General features: G+C 37.7%; 1 protein-coding gene, 1 long non-coding RNA gene and 1 other non-coding gene across 6 annotated transcripts in view; 1 reads left to right on the top strand and 2 right to left on the bottom strand.

Annotated features, from left to right (window-relative positions):
• KCNH8 (potassium voltage-gated channel subfamily H member 8) overlaps positions 1–16,094 on the bottom strand; it is a 331,425-nt gene that overhangs the window by 152,076 nt on the left and 163,255 nt on the right. For all 3 annotated transcript variants that reach the window (XM_035277743.3, XM_078354394.1, XM_002759643.6), the window contains one exon: positions 4,279–4,406. In XM_035277743.3, the coding sequence (XP_035133634.1) occupies positions 4,279–4,406 (128 nt within the window). The remainder of the gene's footprint in view (positions 1–4,278; positions 4,407–16,094) is intronic.
• The window catches only part of LOC108588864 (uncharacterized), a 382,270-nt gene that overhangs the window by 326,308 nt on the left and 39,868 nt on the right, over positions 1–16,094 (top strand). Inside the window, exons 3-4 of one of the 2 annotated variants that reach the window (XR_008477529.2) lie at positions 4,318–4,371; positions 6,616–7,069. This is a non-coding gene — a long non-coding RNA (uncharacterized LOC108588864). Of the gene's footprint in view, positions 1–4,317; positions 4,372–6,615; positions 7,070–16,094 lie in introns of those variants that run through there. The other variant, XR_013528690.1, reaches the window with a different exon arrangement.
• LOC118149105 (U6 spliceosomal RNA) lies at positions 3,270–3,376 on the bottom strand. Its single transcript, XR_004736260.1, has one exon. It is a non-coding gene; the product is annotated as a U6 spliceosomal RNA (small nuclear RNA).

The raw sequence follows: 16,094 nt of genomic DNA, 5'->3' as shown, positions 1-16,094 counted from the left end.
TTTTCTTTCCAAAAAGAATAGATATATGACCAACATTATATTGTAAACAGTTTACATTTCTTTCCAAATATAAGCAAGTTGTGCTAACTACATGCATTTTTTTTTTTGCATTGTGGCTGTTGGTGAAGCTTCAAGTTCGGAACCCAAACCTCATTACCTTGATTGACACAGATGTATTCTGACATGGGCCAGACCTTGTTCAGATGGTAAAACAAGAAACAGTTACTCAAGAGTTATTATTTCAAGTCATGGGAGGAGAAAGCCAATGTTCACTGTGCAGCTGATTAAATGCAGAATAGCTGAAGTTTTTGATAACTGCAAAAGCACTTCTCTCTGAATGCAGTTCAAATTGATGAACAATTCCCTTATTGCTAGGAGACAAAGGGAGGCTCAACAATAGCATGTGTGGAAATTTGACAAGCCTGTGACCAGATACTTGCAGACCTTGCTTTGACCTCAATTAATGAGAAATACAAGATAGGTAATGGAAACTTATATTTGAAAGTTTCGTTGAATTAACAGAGCAGTTAAAAATTTCAGAATGCATATTATTTGCAGGTCATAGTGTTGTGTTCTTGTCTCAGTCACGGAGGGAAGGGCAAATTAATGTGATGTGTTCAGGGATCCTGAAGTACCTGAGGATTCAAGAAAGGTTCAGAAAGATCAGGAACACTTAGCTCTAAGTGGTGGCTGTCAGTGATTGAATAGTTCTGCTACCTTAATATTAATGCACCCCTTTCTGGCATTTCTCTTTGGTAGGTGTTCTCAATCCATGTATCTACTTCCTGTTAATATTCTCACTCAACCCACACAGGCATCTAATAATGTCAGTACTTCGTGGTGGGGCACTGTTAAACTACTTCCAGATGGTCCTTAGATGCCCATCTGCCAAAGACTCTAGGTTTCATACACTTCCCTGATATTTGTCCTGTCTCCTTTGCCTAATTCTATGGTTTCAAGAAACCCATTCCAAAGGTAGACTTTGGCATAAAACTGAGAAGAATGAAGTAGCCCCATCGGGCTTCTCATAAAAATTCAGGCTATTACATTGGAAGTGGAAATTAAAGTCTATAGCCATTAATTTTCTTATCATTGATAAACACTTCTAGTTGCAATAACATGATTGGTTCTAATCCAAATTTTCCCTGAATATTTACTATAATAATTATCAGAAACCATGGGAAATATCTCATTTTCTATTCAAATAAGTTTTTCCTATCATATTACAGAAATTATAATTTTACATTGTTTGAGGGAGTATCCATACCTAGGGCTGATGATTTGGGGAAACTCAAAAAGTAAAGTTTTGGGGTTTTTTTATTATGCTGATTACATGAGGCATTAGTTGTTCTGTTGCAAAAGTTCAGCAATATATTAGTTTTCGGTACAAATCAGAAAACAAATTACATGGTTTCATTTTGTAGGCTACTTAAAACATATTTTAAAAATATTTTTGAAAGATACTGAGAATTGAATACATCTAAGACTTAGACTTAAATTTTGAAATGTTGTTAGCTCAAATTCTGCAAACATCTTTATACAATCACCTGACTGAAAAAAATAGATGCTCCTCTTCTTCCACTCACCACTGTCCCGTTAGAAATATGCATTTGTAGCACTCTCCTTTCAAGCATCCAAAGATTTCTTTGTGTTGGAAACATCTGCATCATCCCATTCTCATTTGATTGACAGAATAATAAATCAAGGAAGGCAGACTTTGAAAACACTTTTTTCAAGGCATATCAGAAAAAGTTGGAGACAGACTAAAATATGTTGTATTCTGATTTCCCAAACCTGCTAATGACCTGATGAGTTCATGTGCCTATGGCTGAAGCATATATTCCTGTTCCACAGAATTGTATCTGAGAAGCAGCAAGGTAAGAGTCAGAAGCATGGTGGTTCCAAATTAGAAAATTAAAGGCCGGGTACCACAACTGCTGCTTCAACTTTTGAGATTTTTTAATAAGTTGGGTCTTTTTCCTTCATTAAAATGGAACTAATAAAAATCAGACCTAGTACTGGCTTGCTATAAGAATCAAATAATATGACATAAAAGGAATTTGTAAATAGCAAGGGACTATAAAAATGTTAATTATTTTTTGGGTGGGCAAATTTTATTAGAGCCAGAATTTCTTGAACATTTGTTGTTTATTCAATAAACTATACAGTTCATTTCCTCTCCTTCCTTCTCCCTTCTACCTGCCACTTAGCCATTCTATTCTGTTATCCTCGAAAGGAGATGGTGAACACGTGAACAGGGCAAGTCCTGATTCCACACTTTGCTTCAGGAGTAGATACTACCTGCAGATTAGAGTCACTGCTGATTAGTCATCTTAAATTACTATGTATTATTTTCATGCTCCATCCTGTTATTTGTGTTTATTAAATGAATGGCAATTAAGCAAATTAGCTAAGTAGCAGGAGTTATGGTTTTTTTAAATTAAATTTTTAAGTACTGCTTTGTACTTTGTTGAATCTAAGGGGAAAAACAGCATCCTCAGCAAATGCATTTCTAAGCTCACTAATACTTGCTATGCTTAAATTCTCCACTAAAAGTTAGTGTCAGCTTTCAGCCTTACGAAATCTGTGGATATTTGTTTAGGTGCTTTGCTGGTTGGTTTGCATGGGATCAAGCCCAGATGTGGTTACCTTTGTTTCTTCCTATACCTTGCTTACTGTCACCAAGGCTGACTTAGTAACTGAAGGGAGATGTAACTAGGCACCAGTGGAAGGATCCATAGATCAAGTGGCGTGCACTGTTTCAAGCCTCTCCCTGGATTCCTGGGAAATCAATACGACACTAAGGCACAGTTATCCCTAGAGAACCTTTATATTGAATTAAGAAAAAAAAAAAGCAAACTGTGACCCTCCACAGTGGTACATGGCAGACCAGCATGGGCATGGTTGATGGTCCTTGAAGGACAAATGATTCAAAATATCATGAACTGGCTTCCAGGAACTTGCACTGAAGTAGAGCCAGGTTTGCATCACTTTCATGTCAGACTTCGCTCTTCACCCTGGGTTCATACATCTTTCCTTCTTCACTATAATCACAGAAATGAATACTTTGTATGTCTAATGCATGGTATTGTTTTATCAAAGTATGATTATGTCAGATTAGGTAGTCCCTGCGCTCACTAGGTATAAAATAAAATGCCAAAGGTTCCCCTCTCTGTCCTAAATCCCAGAACTTCTGGATCTTAAATCAATTCCAAAAAAGCTCTGATTGTTTCATGTGACATTTTTTTCTTTTTTCTTTTCTTTTTTTTTAAAATATGGAACGCTTCACGAATTTGCGTGTCATCCTTGCGCAGGGGCCATGCTAATCTTCTCTGTATCATTCCAATTTTAGTATATGTGCTGCCGAAGCGAGCATGACATTTTTTTCCTTACGCAAGTTAGATGTTGAGTATTTAATCTGCAACCTATTGTTACACAATCCCACATATGTGTTCTAATGATTACATAAGGCAAATTAATGACATGAACATCATTTTAAAATTTTGAATATCTACAATTAAATAGACATTGTTCTATTTAAACATAGGTTTCTCAGTGAAGTCTCTTGGTGCGAACCACCAATTATGAAATTCAGTGTGAAATCCTGGAGGATATATGTCCTGTAAAATCGGAAAGAATCACCTTGTACAGGCATGGTTATTTGTTGTGACTTTGACAGATAAACAGCATATTTCAGAAAGGAATTCTATTGTAACTTACTAAACATGTGACTTTTCCCAAAATTGTTTAATATATGACATATAATTGTAAATCCAGTGTTTCACTGTGAAATTTTCAACTGTATTTTGTATAAAATGTAAATTTTTTAATGGAGTAATGACTTGGATTTGGTCACGTTCCCCTGGATAAAAGCATTTGTAGAATTAGATAATGTGCAAAACAGATGGAACTAAAATTAAATTCGAGATATTTTAACCAGCAAACTATGAATGTGTAATATGACTGGCTGCATCATTTGGTTTCATAAAATGTAACCAGTGTGTCCCAATTTTCAGTGTCCCTAGAACCATATTGTACTTCACTGCAATAATATACTAATTTCTAGGCTGTGATAACACTATGATTAAGCACTTTTATTATCGAAATGCCTCATGACTGCTGACCTTTTCCAGTTTGTTCTTTATAGAAAAGCACAAACCAAAGTGGAAAAAAATCTAGGCAAGCCAATAAATGGGTAATTGAGGCCTTTCTTTAGTGAGTCAAACATTGCCACCAGGGGAAACACTAGCATTCGTCCTGTACACACATACCACCTACGTTATTTATTTTCAATTTGTTCTTTTCTCTTCTTTGCAGGTGCCCAGAGATGTGATAAAGGACTGCTCGACTCCGTCTCCGGGCTGAATCAAAGTGAGTCCCTGCTCTTGATCTTCCTTTGACTTTGTCTGGGGGAAAATAAAGCTCATTAGACACAAATGCATGCATCATTTCAGCTCAAGAATGTAATTTTGACAGTTATCTTTCAAGAGCATATTGTACACGTTTTTCAATACCTAACATAATCTGCTGGATTCCAATGACATTTTATTTAATTTTAGTCTTAGTCTTTTACAATTTACATAATTTTTTATCATCATACTGAGTGTAATAATTTTTAAAAATTAAAGTAAAACATACATGAACATAGAATTTTCAGATAGTTCAGAAAAGCATTAATGGGTATTATTCCTTCCTTCCTGCTATTCCACACTCAAATTCCTAATTCTACTCTCCACATTTAAAAACATTATTTCCAGAAAAATTTCTAATATGTACCCGATCTCCACATTTATAATTATTTTTCTCTCCATAAATGTAAGTTTAGAGTGAAAACTTTTACTTATTACTTTTTCACATTAAAATGCTTGTAAATCAATCCATATCTGCATATTATAGTTCTCTCCTATTTTTAAAATGGCTAATAGCATACTATGTTAAGGCTATAACTAACCTTATTAATTTTACTATTTCTCTATCATGAAGATTTATGTTTATCTAAGACTTTTGTCAAAATCTGTGTGGCCAATCCTTCAAAGAAAATTCTTAAATGCATACATATAGCTTTGAGTTTATTCAGTAAATAAATTACTAGCAGAGGTATATACATTTTAAATTTTGGTATACGTATTCCAAATTTCATTCCAGCAATTTACAGTACCAGCAAATGAACAGATGTGCCTGCTTCACCACACACAAACCAAAACTATAAACTATCAAATGAGTATTGTCCAATATTTGGATGGTTGAAAAATGACATATTAATTCATATTAGAAAAATCATGAACATGCTTTAAACATTTGTTGTCTATTTGTATTGATTTTTCAGGTCTATTCATTTTGTCAATTTTAAAATCAAAGTAGTGTTTTTAAATTTATTTAGAATAACTCTTTGTATACTAGAGTAATCGTCATTTTTTCATTATGGGTACCATGAAAAATGTCCCAAATTTGTTGCTTGACTTTGGAATTTGTTTATGCAGTTTAAAAATTTTAATGTTTCTGTTGTCATGTTGGAGTAAGTAGTTAGTCAGATATGAAGAGTGCAGGAGAGGACCACCTCCCTGGAAATGTCAAGCGAGCATTAGGCGATGGTCAGGTGGTTGCTAAGCCATCTCTCTGAAATGATAATTGGCTGCAGCCAGTGCCAGCAAAAGGCATTCTCTCAATAGATAGAAAACACCTGGGGCTGGTGCTCTTATGAGTTGAGGGAGTGGGCTCAAGCATACACACTAAGAGGCAAAATGGTGGAGTTTACATGGTGTATAAACTTCCTCTGAGAACGCTCTACTGGTAAGGAAAAGCACCTCAACTGAACATGTGCACAGCTTCAGTAAACACACTGTGAGCACAGCCCTTCCCTAGTGTTGGCAGGCCACTGTGCATGTGGACAGCCCACCTCAAGAGAAGAATCAAGGGAGGAGAAGTGGAAACCCTAGAACCATGCCCATGTGTAAAACCCCAAGTCAAGGGCTGAACAGGGAACTTGGATCTCTCAAGTCACCCACTTGGCCCATTTACAAGTGTACACTGCTGCCTTTCACTCCTGCTCTAAAACATTTTTTATTTTATTTTATTATACTTTAAGTTCTGGGGTACATGTGCAGAACATGCAGGTTTGTTATCCAGTTATACACGTGCCATGGTAGTTTGTTGCATCCATTACTCCATCATCTATATTAGGGATTTCTCCTAATGCTATCCCTCCCCAACAACCCCACCCCCTGACAGGCCCTGGCATGTGATGTTTCCCTCCCTGTATCCATGTGTTTTCATTGCTCAACTCCCACTTATGAGTGACAACATGCGGTATTTGGTTTTCTGTTTTTGTGTTAGTTTGCTGAGAATGACGGTTTCCAGCTTCATCCATGTCCATGCAAAGGACACAAACTCATTCTTTTTAATGGCTGCATAGTATTCCATGGTGTATATGTGCCACATTTTCTTTATCCAGTCTATCATCGATGAGCATTTGGGTTGGTTCCTAGTCTTTTCTATTGTGAACAGTGCCACAGTAAACGTATGTGTGCATGTATCTTTATAATAGGATGATTTATAATCCTTTGAGTATATATCCAGTAATGGGATTGCTGGGTCAAATGGAATTTCTATTTCTAGGTTCTTGAGGAATTGCCACGCTGTCTTCCACAATGGTTGAACTAATTTACACTCACACCAACAGTGTAAAAGTGTTCCTATTTCTCCATGTCCTCTCCAGCATCTGTTGTCTCCTGATTTTTTAATGATCACCATTCTAACTGGTGTGAGATGGTATTTCATTGTGGTTTTGATTTGCCTTTCTCTAATAATCAGTGATGGTGACATTTTTTTTCATATGTTTGTTGGCTGCATAAATGTGTCCTTTTGAGGAATGTCTGTTCACATTCTTCACCCACTTTTGAATGGGGGTATTTGTCTAAAACATTTGAATAAACTCTCACTCCTAAAACTTGCCTTGGTCTCTCCCTCTGCCTTAAACTTGTTTCTTCCCTTTTGCTGAATTCTTTTCTTCAAGAAGGCAAAGATCAAGTTTGCTGCAGACTCATACATATTTGCCACTGGTTTCAATCCAACTTATCCTTCTATCTATTTCTGGTGTCTAGACATTATGCCCTGCATAGTCAAACTGTTGTCACACAAAAATATATGCAAGTTTCCCTGATATCTTTTGCCCTTACTTTAAAATTTTTTAAATATTTAAATCTTTAATCCAATTGGACTGTATTTTAGTTAAAACAAAGTAAGGATCTAGCTGTATTATTTTCTTTCTAAAGGGCTACTGTTCAAGAAAAATAAAGTGGTTATATTACATTAAGAAACAGTCATTATTTGGTCACGTGGTCAACGTACGATTTCATCCTAAATAAATTGTATCTATATTACAGTTATTGCAAAATATAAAAATATTAAAATCTATTTAAGCTTCATCATAAAATCTCTCTACTGTCATAAAAGCGCTTTGATATCTCTCCTTCATAAAAATAATTTGGTTTAGTTGCTGTGTCATGGAAGCCATATGACTGTTGTTGACAGCTACTAGGCTCATTCTAGATCTTCCAAATTTATTATTAAAACCAATCCTCATAAATATCCTATGAAATAAGTATTATTATTCTCCATTTACAGGTGAGGAAACTGAAGGTCTAGTAACACATTAGATGGTCACACATCTAGTAACAGGAATAGAGTCAGTATGTGAAATCAGATTGGTCTCGAGTTCCTCCTCTTACTACACACCAAGTCCCTTAGTGATTTCAATCAGTGTTCAGACTGCTACTTTTTATCGAGTGTCACATAAAGTAACAGGTGTCAGGATTCCTGCCTATCTGAGACTTGACTCCAAGTCTTTCAAGGACTTTAATTACCCCCACCGCCAAAATTCCCACACCACTCTGGGATGCTTTAATGACTAGCAAATGGGGTGTTTAATTCACTGCAAAAGTCTAATTGAATGTTACATTTTTAAAAAGCATTCACCTTTCGCTACATACTTGAAAGAATATTAAAATAAAATTTGCTAAGTTACTAGACTTGAATCACTCAAAATAGATTTTAAGGAGGATTTCCAAGATGGTGCGGTAGGAACAACTCAGGATTGCAGCTCTCAGTGACGGCGCAGAGGGTGAGTCCTAGCTGCATTTCCAGACGGATCTCTGTTGCCCACAGAATGGGGAAATTCCCAGGTGTAGGAGAGACAGGGGATGCCAGCACAGCCCTCTCAGCTTGCGCAGCCGTTTTGGCTAGTGCCGCAGCGCAGCGGCACCCCGCACAAAACGCGCTGGTCTGGGTGCCCTGTTAAACCGGCAATCTGGGAGGGCAGATTAGCATATCCATGTGATTAAACAGGACTTGGACAGAGAGCCAGACCAGAAGATTCCCAGGAAGCAACATTTGAGCCGGTGCCGTGGGTTGCTGCACAAGAAATCACACAGATCCCAGTGCCCTTTCAGCAGGCGACTAAAACACCTGGGAGAGAGTCAACCATTCAACTTAAAAAATAAAGAGAAAAAGGGCTCTGAGGCAGGGAGCCAGGTGATCAGGCCCCACGGGTCCCACCCCCACCGGGACAAACAAAACAGCGATTCAAAACCCTCAGGGTTGAGAGGTTCACTGCGGGCACAGCTGAATCCAGGACAGTGCAGCTCAGTGGGGGAGGGGTGCCCGCCACTACCGAGGCAATCCGCACCTACTGAGGTACACTCCCATTGATGACGCAGCCTGCTGTTGTCGAGGCAACCCACCATAACAGAGAGACTCTGCCAATAGGGCGGAGCCCACGACAGCAGGGCAGAGCCCACTAGCAACAGGGCGGAGCCCAGACAGTAGGGCAGAGCCCACTAGCAACAGGGCAGAGCCCAGACAGTAGGGCGGAGCCCACAGCAGCAGGGCGGAGCCCACAGCAACAGGGCAGACCCCGCAGTAGCAGGTCGGAGCCTCAGCAGGCAAATAGTTACTAGACTGCCTCCTAGCTGGGCAGGACAGTGCAATGGATACTCATAAAGAAAGCCCTAACTCCCTGACACAAAACATCTGAGGAAAAGGGTTTTATAAGTTCTGCTGCAGCAGACTTAAATGCACCTGCCTAACAGCCCTGAATGAACAATGGAGCTCACAGCTCAGCACTCGAGATCCTATAAAGTACAGGCTGTCTCCTCAAGCAGCTCCCTGACCCCTGTATATCCAAAGAGTCACCTCAAAAAGGACTGATCAGACTGAAATTTGGCGGGCATCATTCTGGGACAAAGATAGCAGAGGAAGAAACTGGTAGCATCCTTCACTGTTCCGCAGCTGCTACAGGTGTACCCCAGACAAGCAGGGCCTGGAGTGGACCTCAGCAGTAGTACAGCAGAGGGGCTAGACTGTTAGAAAGAAAACTAAGTAACAGAAATACTTCATCATCAACAATCTGGGCATCCACTCAGAGACCCAATCGAAAAGTCAGCAACTACTTAGACGACAGGTGGATAAATCCACAAAGATGGGAAGAAACCAGCACAAAAAGGAGGAAAACACCCAAAACCAAAACACCTCGCCTCCTACAAGGACCAAAACTCCTCACCAGCAAGGGGACAAAGCTGGACAGAGAATGAGTGTGACAAAATGATGGAATCAGACCTCAGAAGGTGGATAATGAGAAACTTCTGTGAGCTAAAAGAACATGTTCTAAATCAAATGCAAAGAAACTAAGAACCTTGAAAAAAAGATTTGAAAAAAGATTTGAGGAAATGATAACAAGAAGGGACAACTTAGAGAGGAATATGAATGAATTGAAGGAGCTAAAAAACACAACACAAGAACTTTGCGAGGCATGCACAAGTTTCAACAGCCAAATTGACCAAGCAGAAGAAAGAATATCAGAAGTTGAAGATCAACTCAATGAAATAAAACGAGAAACCAAGATTAGAGAAAAAAGCACAAAAAGAAATGAACAAAGTCTCCAAGAAATGTGGGACTATGTGAAAAGACCTAACCTACGTTTGATAGGTGTACTAGAATGTGACAAAGAGAATGAATCCAAGCTGGAAAATACTCTTCAGGATATTATCCAGGAAAATTTCCCCAACCTAGCAAGGCAGGCCAATATTAAAGTCCAGGAAATACAGAGAACACCACAAAGATATTCCTCAAAAACAGCAACCCCAAGGCACATAATCATCAGATTCAACAGGGTTGAAATGAAGGAGAAAATACTAAGGGCAGCCAGAGAGAAAGGTCAGGTCACCCACAAAGTGAAGCCCATCAGGCTCAGAAGCAGATCTCTCGGCAGAAACTCTACAAGCCAGAGAGAGTGGGGGCCAATATTCAACATCCTTAAAGAAAAAAACTTTCAACCCAGAATTTCATATCCAGCCAAACTGAGCTTCATAAGTGAAGGAAAAATAAAATCCTTTGCAAACAAGCAAGTACTCAGAGATTTTGTCACCACCAGGCCTGCTTTACAAGAGCTCCTGAAAGAGGCACTACACATAGAAAGGAACAACCAGTACCAGCCATTCCAAAAACATACCAAATGCTAAAAAGCATCAACAAAATAAAGTATCTGCATCAACTAATGGGCAAAACAGGCAGCTAGCATCAAAATGGCAGTATCAAATTCACACATAACAATATTAACCCTAAATGTAAATGGGCTAAATGCACCAATCAAAAGACACAGACTGACAAATTGGATAAAAAACCAAAACCCATCTGTGTGCTGTATCCAGGAAACCCATCTCACATGCAAGGATACACAAAGGCTCAAAATAAAGGGATGGAGGAAGATTTACCAAGCAAATGGAGAGCAAAAAAAAGCAGGAGTTGCAATTCTTGTCTCTGATAAAATAGACTTTATATAGCAACAAAGATCAAAAGAGACAAAGAAGGTTATTACATAATGGTAAAAGGATCGATACAACAAGAAGTGTTAACGATCCTAAATATATATGGACCCAATACAGGAGCACCCAGATATATAAGGCAAGTTCTTAATGACTTACAAAGAGACTTAGACTCCCACACAATAATAGTGGGAGACTTTAACACTCCACTGTCAATATTAGACAGATCAACCAGACAGAGAATTAACAAGGATATCCAGGGCTTGAACTCAGACCTGGAACAAGCAAACCTGATACACATTTACAGAACGCTCCACCCCAAATCCAGAGAATATACATTCTTCTCAGCACCACATCATACCTACTCCAAAACTGACCACATAATTGGAAGTAAAGCACTCCTCAGCAAATGCAAAACAACTGACATAATAACAAACAGTCTCTCAGACCATAGTGCAATCAAGTTAGAACTTAGAATTCAGAAACTAACTCAGAACCACACAGCCTCATGGAAACTGAACAACTGGCTCTTGAATGTTGACTGGATAAACAATGAAATGAAGGCAGAAATACAGAAGTTCTTCAAAACCAACGAGAACAAAGACACAACATACCAGAATCTCTGGGACACATTTAAAGCAGTCTCTAGAGGAAAATATATAGCAATAAGTGCCCACATGAGAAGAGTAGAGAGATCCAAAATTGACACCCTATCGTCAAAATTGAAAGAGCTAGAGGAGCAAGATCAAAAAAACTCAAAACCTAGCAGAAGACAAGAAATAACTAAGATCAGAGCAGAACTGAAGGAGATAGAGACACAAAAAAAACCTTCAAAAAATCAATAAATCCAAGAGCTGGTTTTTTGAAAAGATCAACAAAATAGACCACTAGCCAGACTGATAAAAAAGAAAAGAGAGAACAATCAAATAGATGCAATAAAAAACGATAAAGGGGAAATCACCACAGATTCCACAGAAATTTAAACCATCATCAGAGAATATTACAAACAACTCTATGCACATAAACTAGTAAATCAGGAAGAAATGGATAAATTCCTGGACACCTGTGTCCTCCCAAGCCTAAACCAGGAGGAAGCCGAAACTATGAATAGACCAATAACAAGGTCTGAAGTCGAGGCAGCAATTAAGAGCCCAGGTGCAGAAAGCAGAAACTGGACCCCTTCCTGACACCTTACACTGAAATTAACTCCAGATGGATTAAAGACTTAAACATAAGACCTGGCACCATAAAAACCCTAGAAGAAAATCTAGGCAAAACCATTCAGGACATAGGGGTAGGCAAGGACTTCATGACCAAAATACCAAAAGCATTGGCAACAAAAGCCAAAATAGACAAATGGGACCTAATCAAACTCCACAGCTTCTGCACAGCAAAAGAAACAGTCACTAGAGTGAATCAGCAACCAACAGAATGGGAATGTTTGCAGTTTACCCATCTGACAAAGGGCTGATATCTAGAATTTACAAAGAACTCAAACAGATTTACAGGAAAAAAACAAACAAGCCCATTCAAAAATGGGCAAAGGATATGAACAGACACTTTACAAAAGAAGACATACATGAGGCCAACAAACATATGAAAAAATGCTCAACATCACTGGTCATTAGAGAGACGCAAATCAAAACCTCACACCAGTTAGAATGGCGATCATTAAAAAATCTGGAGACAACAGATGCTGGAGAGGATGTGGAGAAATAGGAACACTTTTACACTGCTGGTGGGAGTGTAAATTAGTTCAACCATTGTGGAAGACAGTGTGGCGATTCCTCAAGGCCTTAGAAATAGAAATTCCATTTGACCCAGCAATCCCATTACTGGGTATATATCCAAAGGACTATAAATCGTTCTACTATAAGGACACATGCACACTAATGTTCGTTGCAGCACTGTTTATAATAGCAAAGATCTGGAACAAACCCAAATGCCCATCAATGATAGACTGGACTGGGAAAATGTGGCACATATACACCATGGAACATTATGCAGCAATCAAAATGATGAGTTCGTGTCCTTTTAGGGACATGGATGAATCTGGAGAACGTCATTCTCAGGAAACTGACACAAGAACAGAAAATGAAATACCACACATTCTCACTCATAGGCGGGTGAGGAAAAATGAGAACACATGGACACAGGGAAGGGGGTACTACACACTGGGGTCTATTGGGGGGAATAGGGGAGGGACAGTGGGGAGAGGGAGCTGGGGAGGGATAGCCTGGGGAGAAATGCCAAATGTGGGTGAAGGGGAGGAAGGCAGCAAAACACACTGTCATGTGTGTACCTATGCAACTATCTTGCACGTTCTGCACATGTACCCCAAAACCTAAAATGCAATTAAAAAAATCAGGAGACAACAGATGCTAGAGAGGATGTGGAGAAATAGGAAGACTTTTACACTGTTGGTGCGAGTGTAAATTAATTTAACCATTTTGAAAGACAGTGTGGAGATTCCTCAAGGGTCTAGAACCAGAAATACCACTTGACCCAGCTGTATTCATTATTGGGTATATATCCAGTAATGGGTATATACCCAAAGGATTATAAATCATTCTACAATAAAGACACATGCACATACACACACACACATACACACACACAAAATAGATTTTTAAATGCACAGAATAATATCAAAAAGAACACTTTTTAAAAACTTGTGGCTAAACAAGCACATTTCATTGTTACTGCTAAAAGTTAAGGTCATATCTTAATGTGTTAAATTTTTTGATTTACAAAGAATCTTTGTACAGCATTTGAAAATGTAATTATTACTCCAGCAGGGAGTAATTTTAAACAGCCAGAATTTTCAGATAACGTCTACAGAAATTTGGTAGGAATTGCCAACAGGCTGCTTATGCAGTATCAATTGGCTTCAAAATGTCAAGTCGAATTACAATGCTAACTACAAAATGGACCAGATTAGATATTTACAGCAGTCAATAAGCCAATTCCTTTCTCCATGGAGAAATCTAAGTAATAACTGAGATTTTCCAAATCAAACAATAGCAATTTTATCATCTTAGAAAAGGGCCCCTCAATGGGAACTATCAAAGAATAATCTATGTTAGTCTTGACCCTAAATGGAAGGAAAAAAGAGTTTTCTGTGAAAATTTTTAGTCACAATTGAACCCTCATGCAAGATTGGGGTTGAAAATCATTCTACTTCACTGTAATATTAATAATAGCAAATTTGTAATCTGCATATCTACATAAACCACAAACACACCAGTATGTACGTATATACATAACATATGTGTGTGTGTATGTATAACTAGAAATAAGCCAAATGTCCAGAAATAAAACAATGCATACAGGCATAGTAATGACATAGAATATTATAATTTCATTAAACTGAACTTATAGAGAAAATATATGGGAAATGAATGAAATAGTGTCTGCCTATTAACACAGAAATATCTCAAAAACATAATATTAAGTACGAAAGCAAAAAATGAAAGATCACAGAAAACATGGCAACATTTTAACAATATTCACACACATGTAAAACTAAATAATATATTGTTTAGAGAAATGTACAACCACTGTAAAACTATATGTAATCACATGACTACAACTAGCTGCACAAGAGGCTAGAAAATAGAGTCTCCAGTTGACCACCACGTGCCTTACTAAATGGAATTAGTACAGTTCCATTTCTTAAAGTGGGTTTGGGCTATATGATGATTTGTAATAATATTTTATACTTCATATGTATTTTTAATGTAAAATTATTTCACCACAAAAAGGACAAGAATAAAGTGATATCAAACCATTTAACAGTAAAACCTGATAAAATTATATAGAGTGGTGGTGGTAGTGGTAGGGAACAAATAAAATCTGTTAGTCTTGACTCTAAATGGAAGAATAAAAGTTTTCTGTGAAAATGTTTAGTTACAATTGAACCCTCATGCAAGATTGGGGTTGAAAATCATTTGACTTTACTGTAATATTCATCACAGAAATATGCTTGCAATTGATGACCCAGGGTTAAAATCTGAAGAAATAATAGTTGTTAATAAGATAGGGTCAGAGGAGCAAAGACAAGGTGCGAGGGTCTCAGACAGAAAGGAATTCAGCATCTTTGAAGAACTGAACAAAGTCCAGAAGAGTTAATATATAGAGAAAGGAAGGAAGAGAGGTAAAAGGGAAACTAGAAGGTAGGCAGAAGTTAGACAGCTCATCCAGGGCCTTTGAAGCCACATTAGAATTTTTGCTCTTGACTATAAGTACAATGATAAAAAGCAGTAGTTAGAAAACAACCTAGGCTGCTCTGGAAAAAAAAGGCTAAAACATATATTTGTAGTGACTTGAATAAGAAGATAACTCTCTTTATTCTTCTCTCTCTCCCTCTCTCCTCTCTCAATCTCTCTCCCGGCAACTCTCTCTCTCTGTGTATATTTCTATCTCCTTCTCTCTCTTCTTGTTTCCTGTAACAAAGCAGAGATTAGCAAGCTAGAGTGCTGGAGCACATGAAGCAACAGCAAGATTTTAAACCTTCAAATGACATGAGAACTTTTGAGTTTTCAAAATAAGACATTGACTTGTAATGTGTGATGTGATTAGAAAGCGTCAACAGAAGTTGATAGGAGATTATTCAGGAGCCTGTTTTGGAAGATCAGTAAAAACATGATAACTTTAGACTTGAGTGGTAGCTATCAATAGATGTGGAGCAAAGCTGGCACATTTGAAATATGTAAGCATTAGTTTTTCTATGAACTGAAGGAAAAGAAAGCATAAAACAAACCTAAAGATCATCAAAATTGTGTAATTGTCCAAATTCACAAAGTAACTGGGAGGGCTATTTGAATTTTCAATGATCTTGCTTGAAATCACATGTTCTTTCACACACCATAATAAATTATAGATCACTGGGCTGTGAGCCTGTCAAATTATTTTTACTTATCTATGTTATTGGATTGGGTCAAAATGGATCTCTCCTAGACAGGAATTATTTTCTCTGCTAGACAGGGTCTTCTCTTATTTTGCTCTCTTTCTCTTTCTTGCACTAAAATGGACATACGCTGAAAAATACTCTCTCCAGTTGTCATTTTATTTCCTCTCCCTTTCCTCTCATAGTCCCACTTTTACATTGTAAACTACTTTTAAAACATGCTTTTTAAAAAAATAGAGTACCTGTATCCATTTAAATATCAATGCAAAAACTTCTAGTTCAAGATGCAAAGGAAAAGTTATTAAAAAATTATAAAATTATAAATTTTTATGTTCTAAATTATATGGCATTGATAAATGTTAAAAACA

The sequence above is a fragment of the Callithrix jacchus genome, chromosome 17, assembly GCF_049354715.1.
Source record: "Callithrix jacchus isolate 240 chromosome 17, calJac240_pri, whole genome shotgun sequence".
In the NCBI taxonomy this organism is placed as follows: domain Eukaryota; kingdom Metazoa; phylum Chordata; class Mammalia; order Primates; family Cebidae; genus Callithrix; species Callithrix jacchus.
Note: the sequence above shows the minus strand (reverse complement) of the source record. Positions and strands in the feature narration are given on the sequence as shown.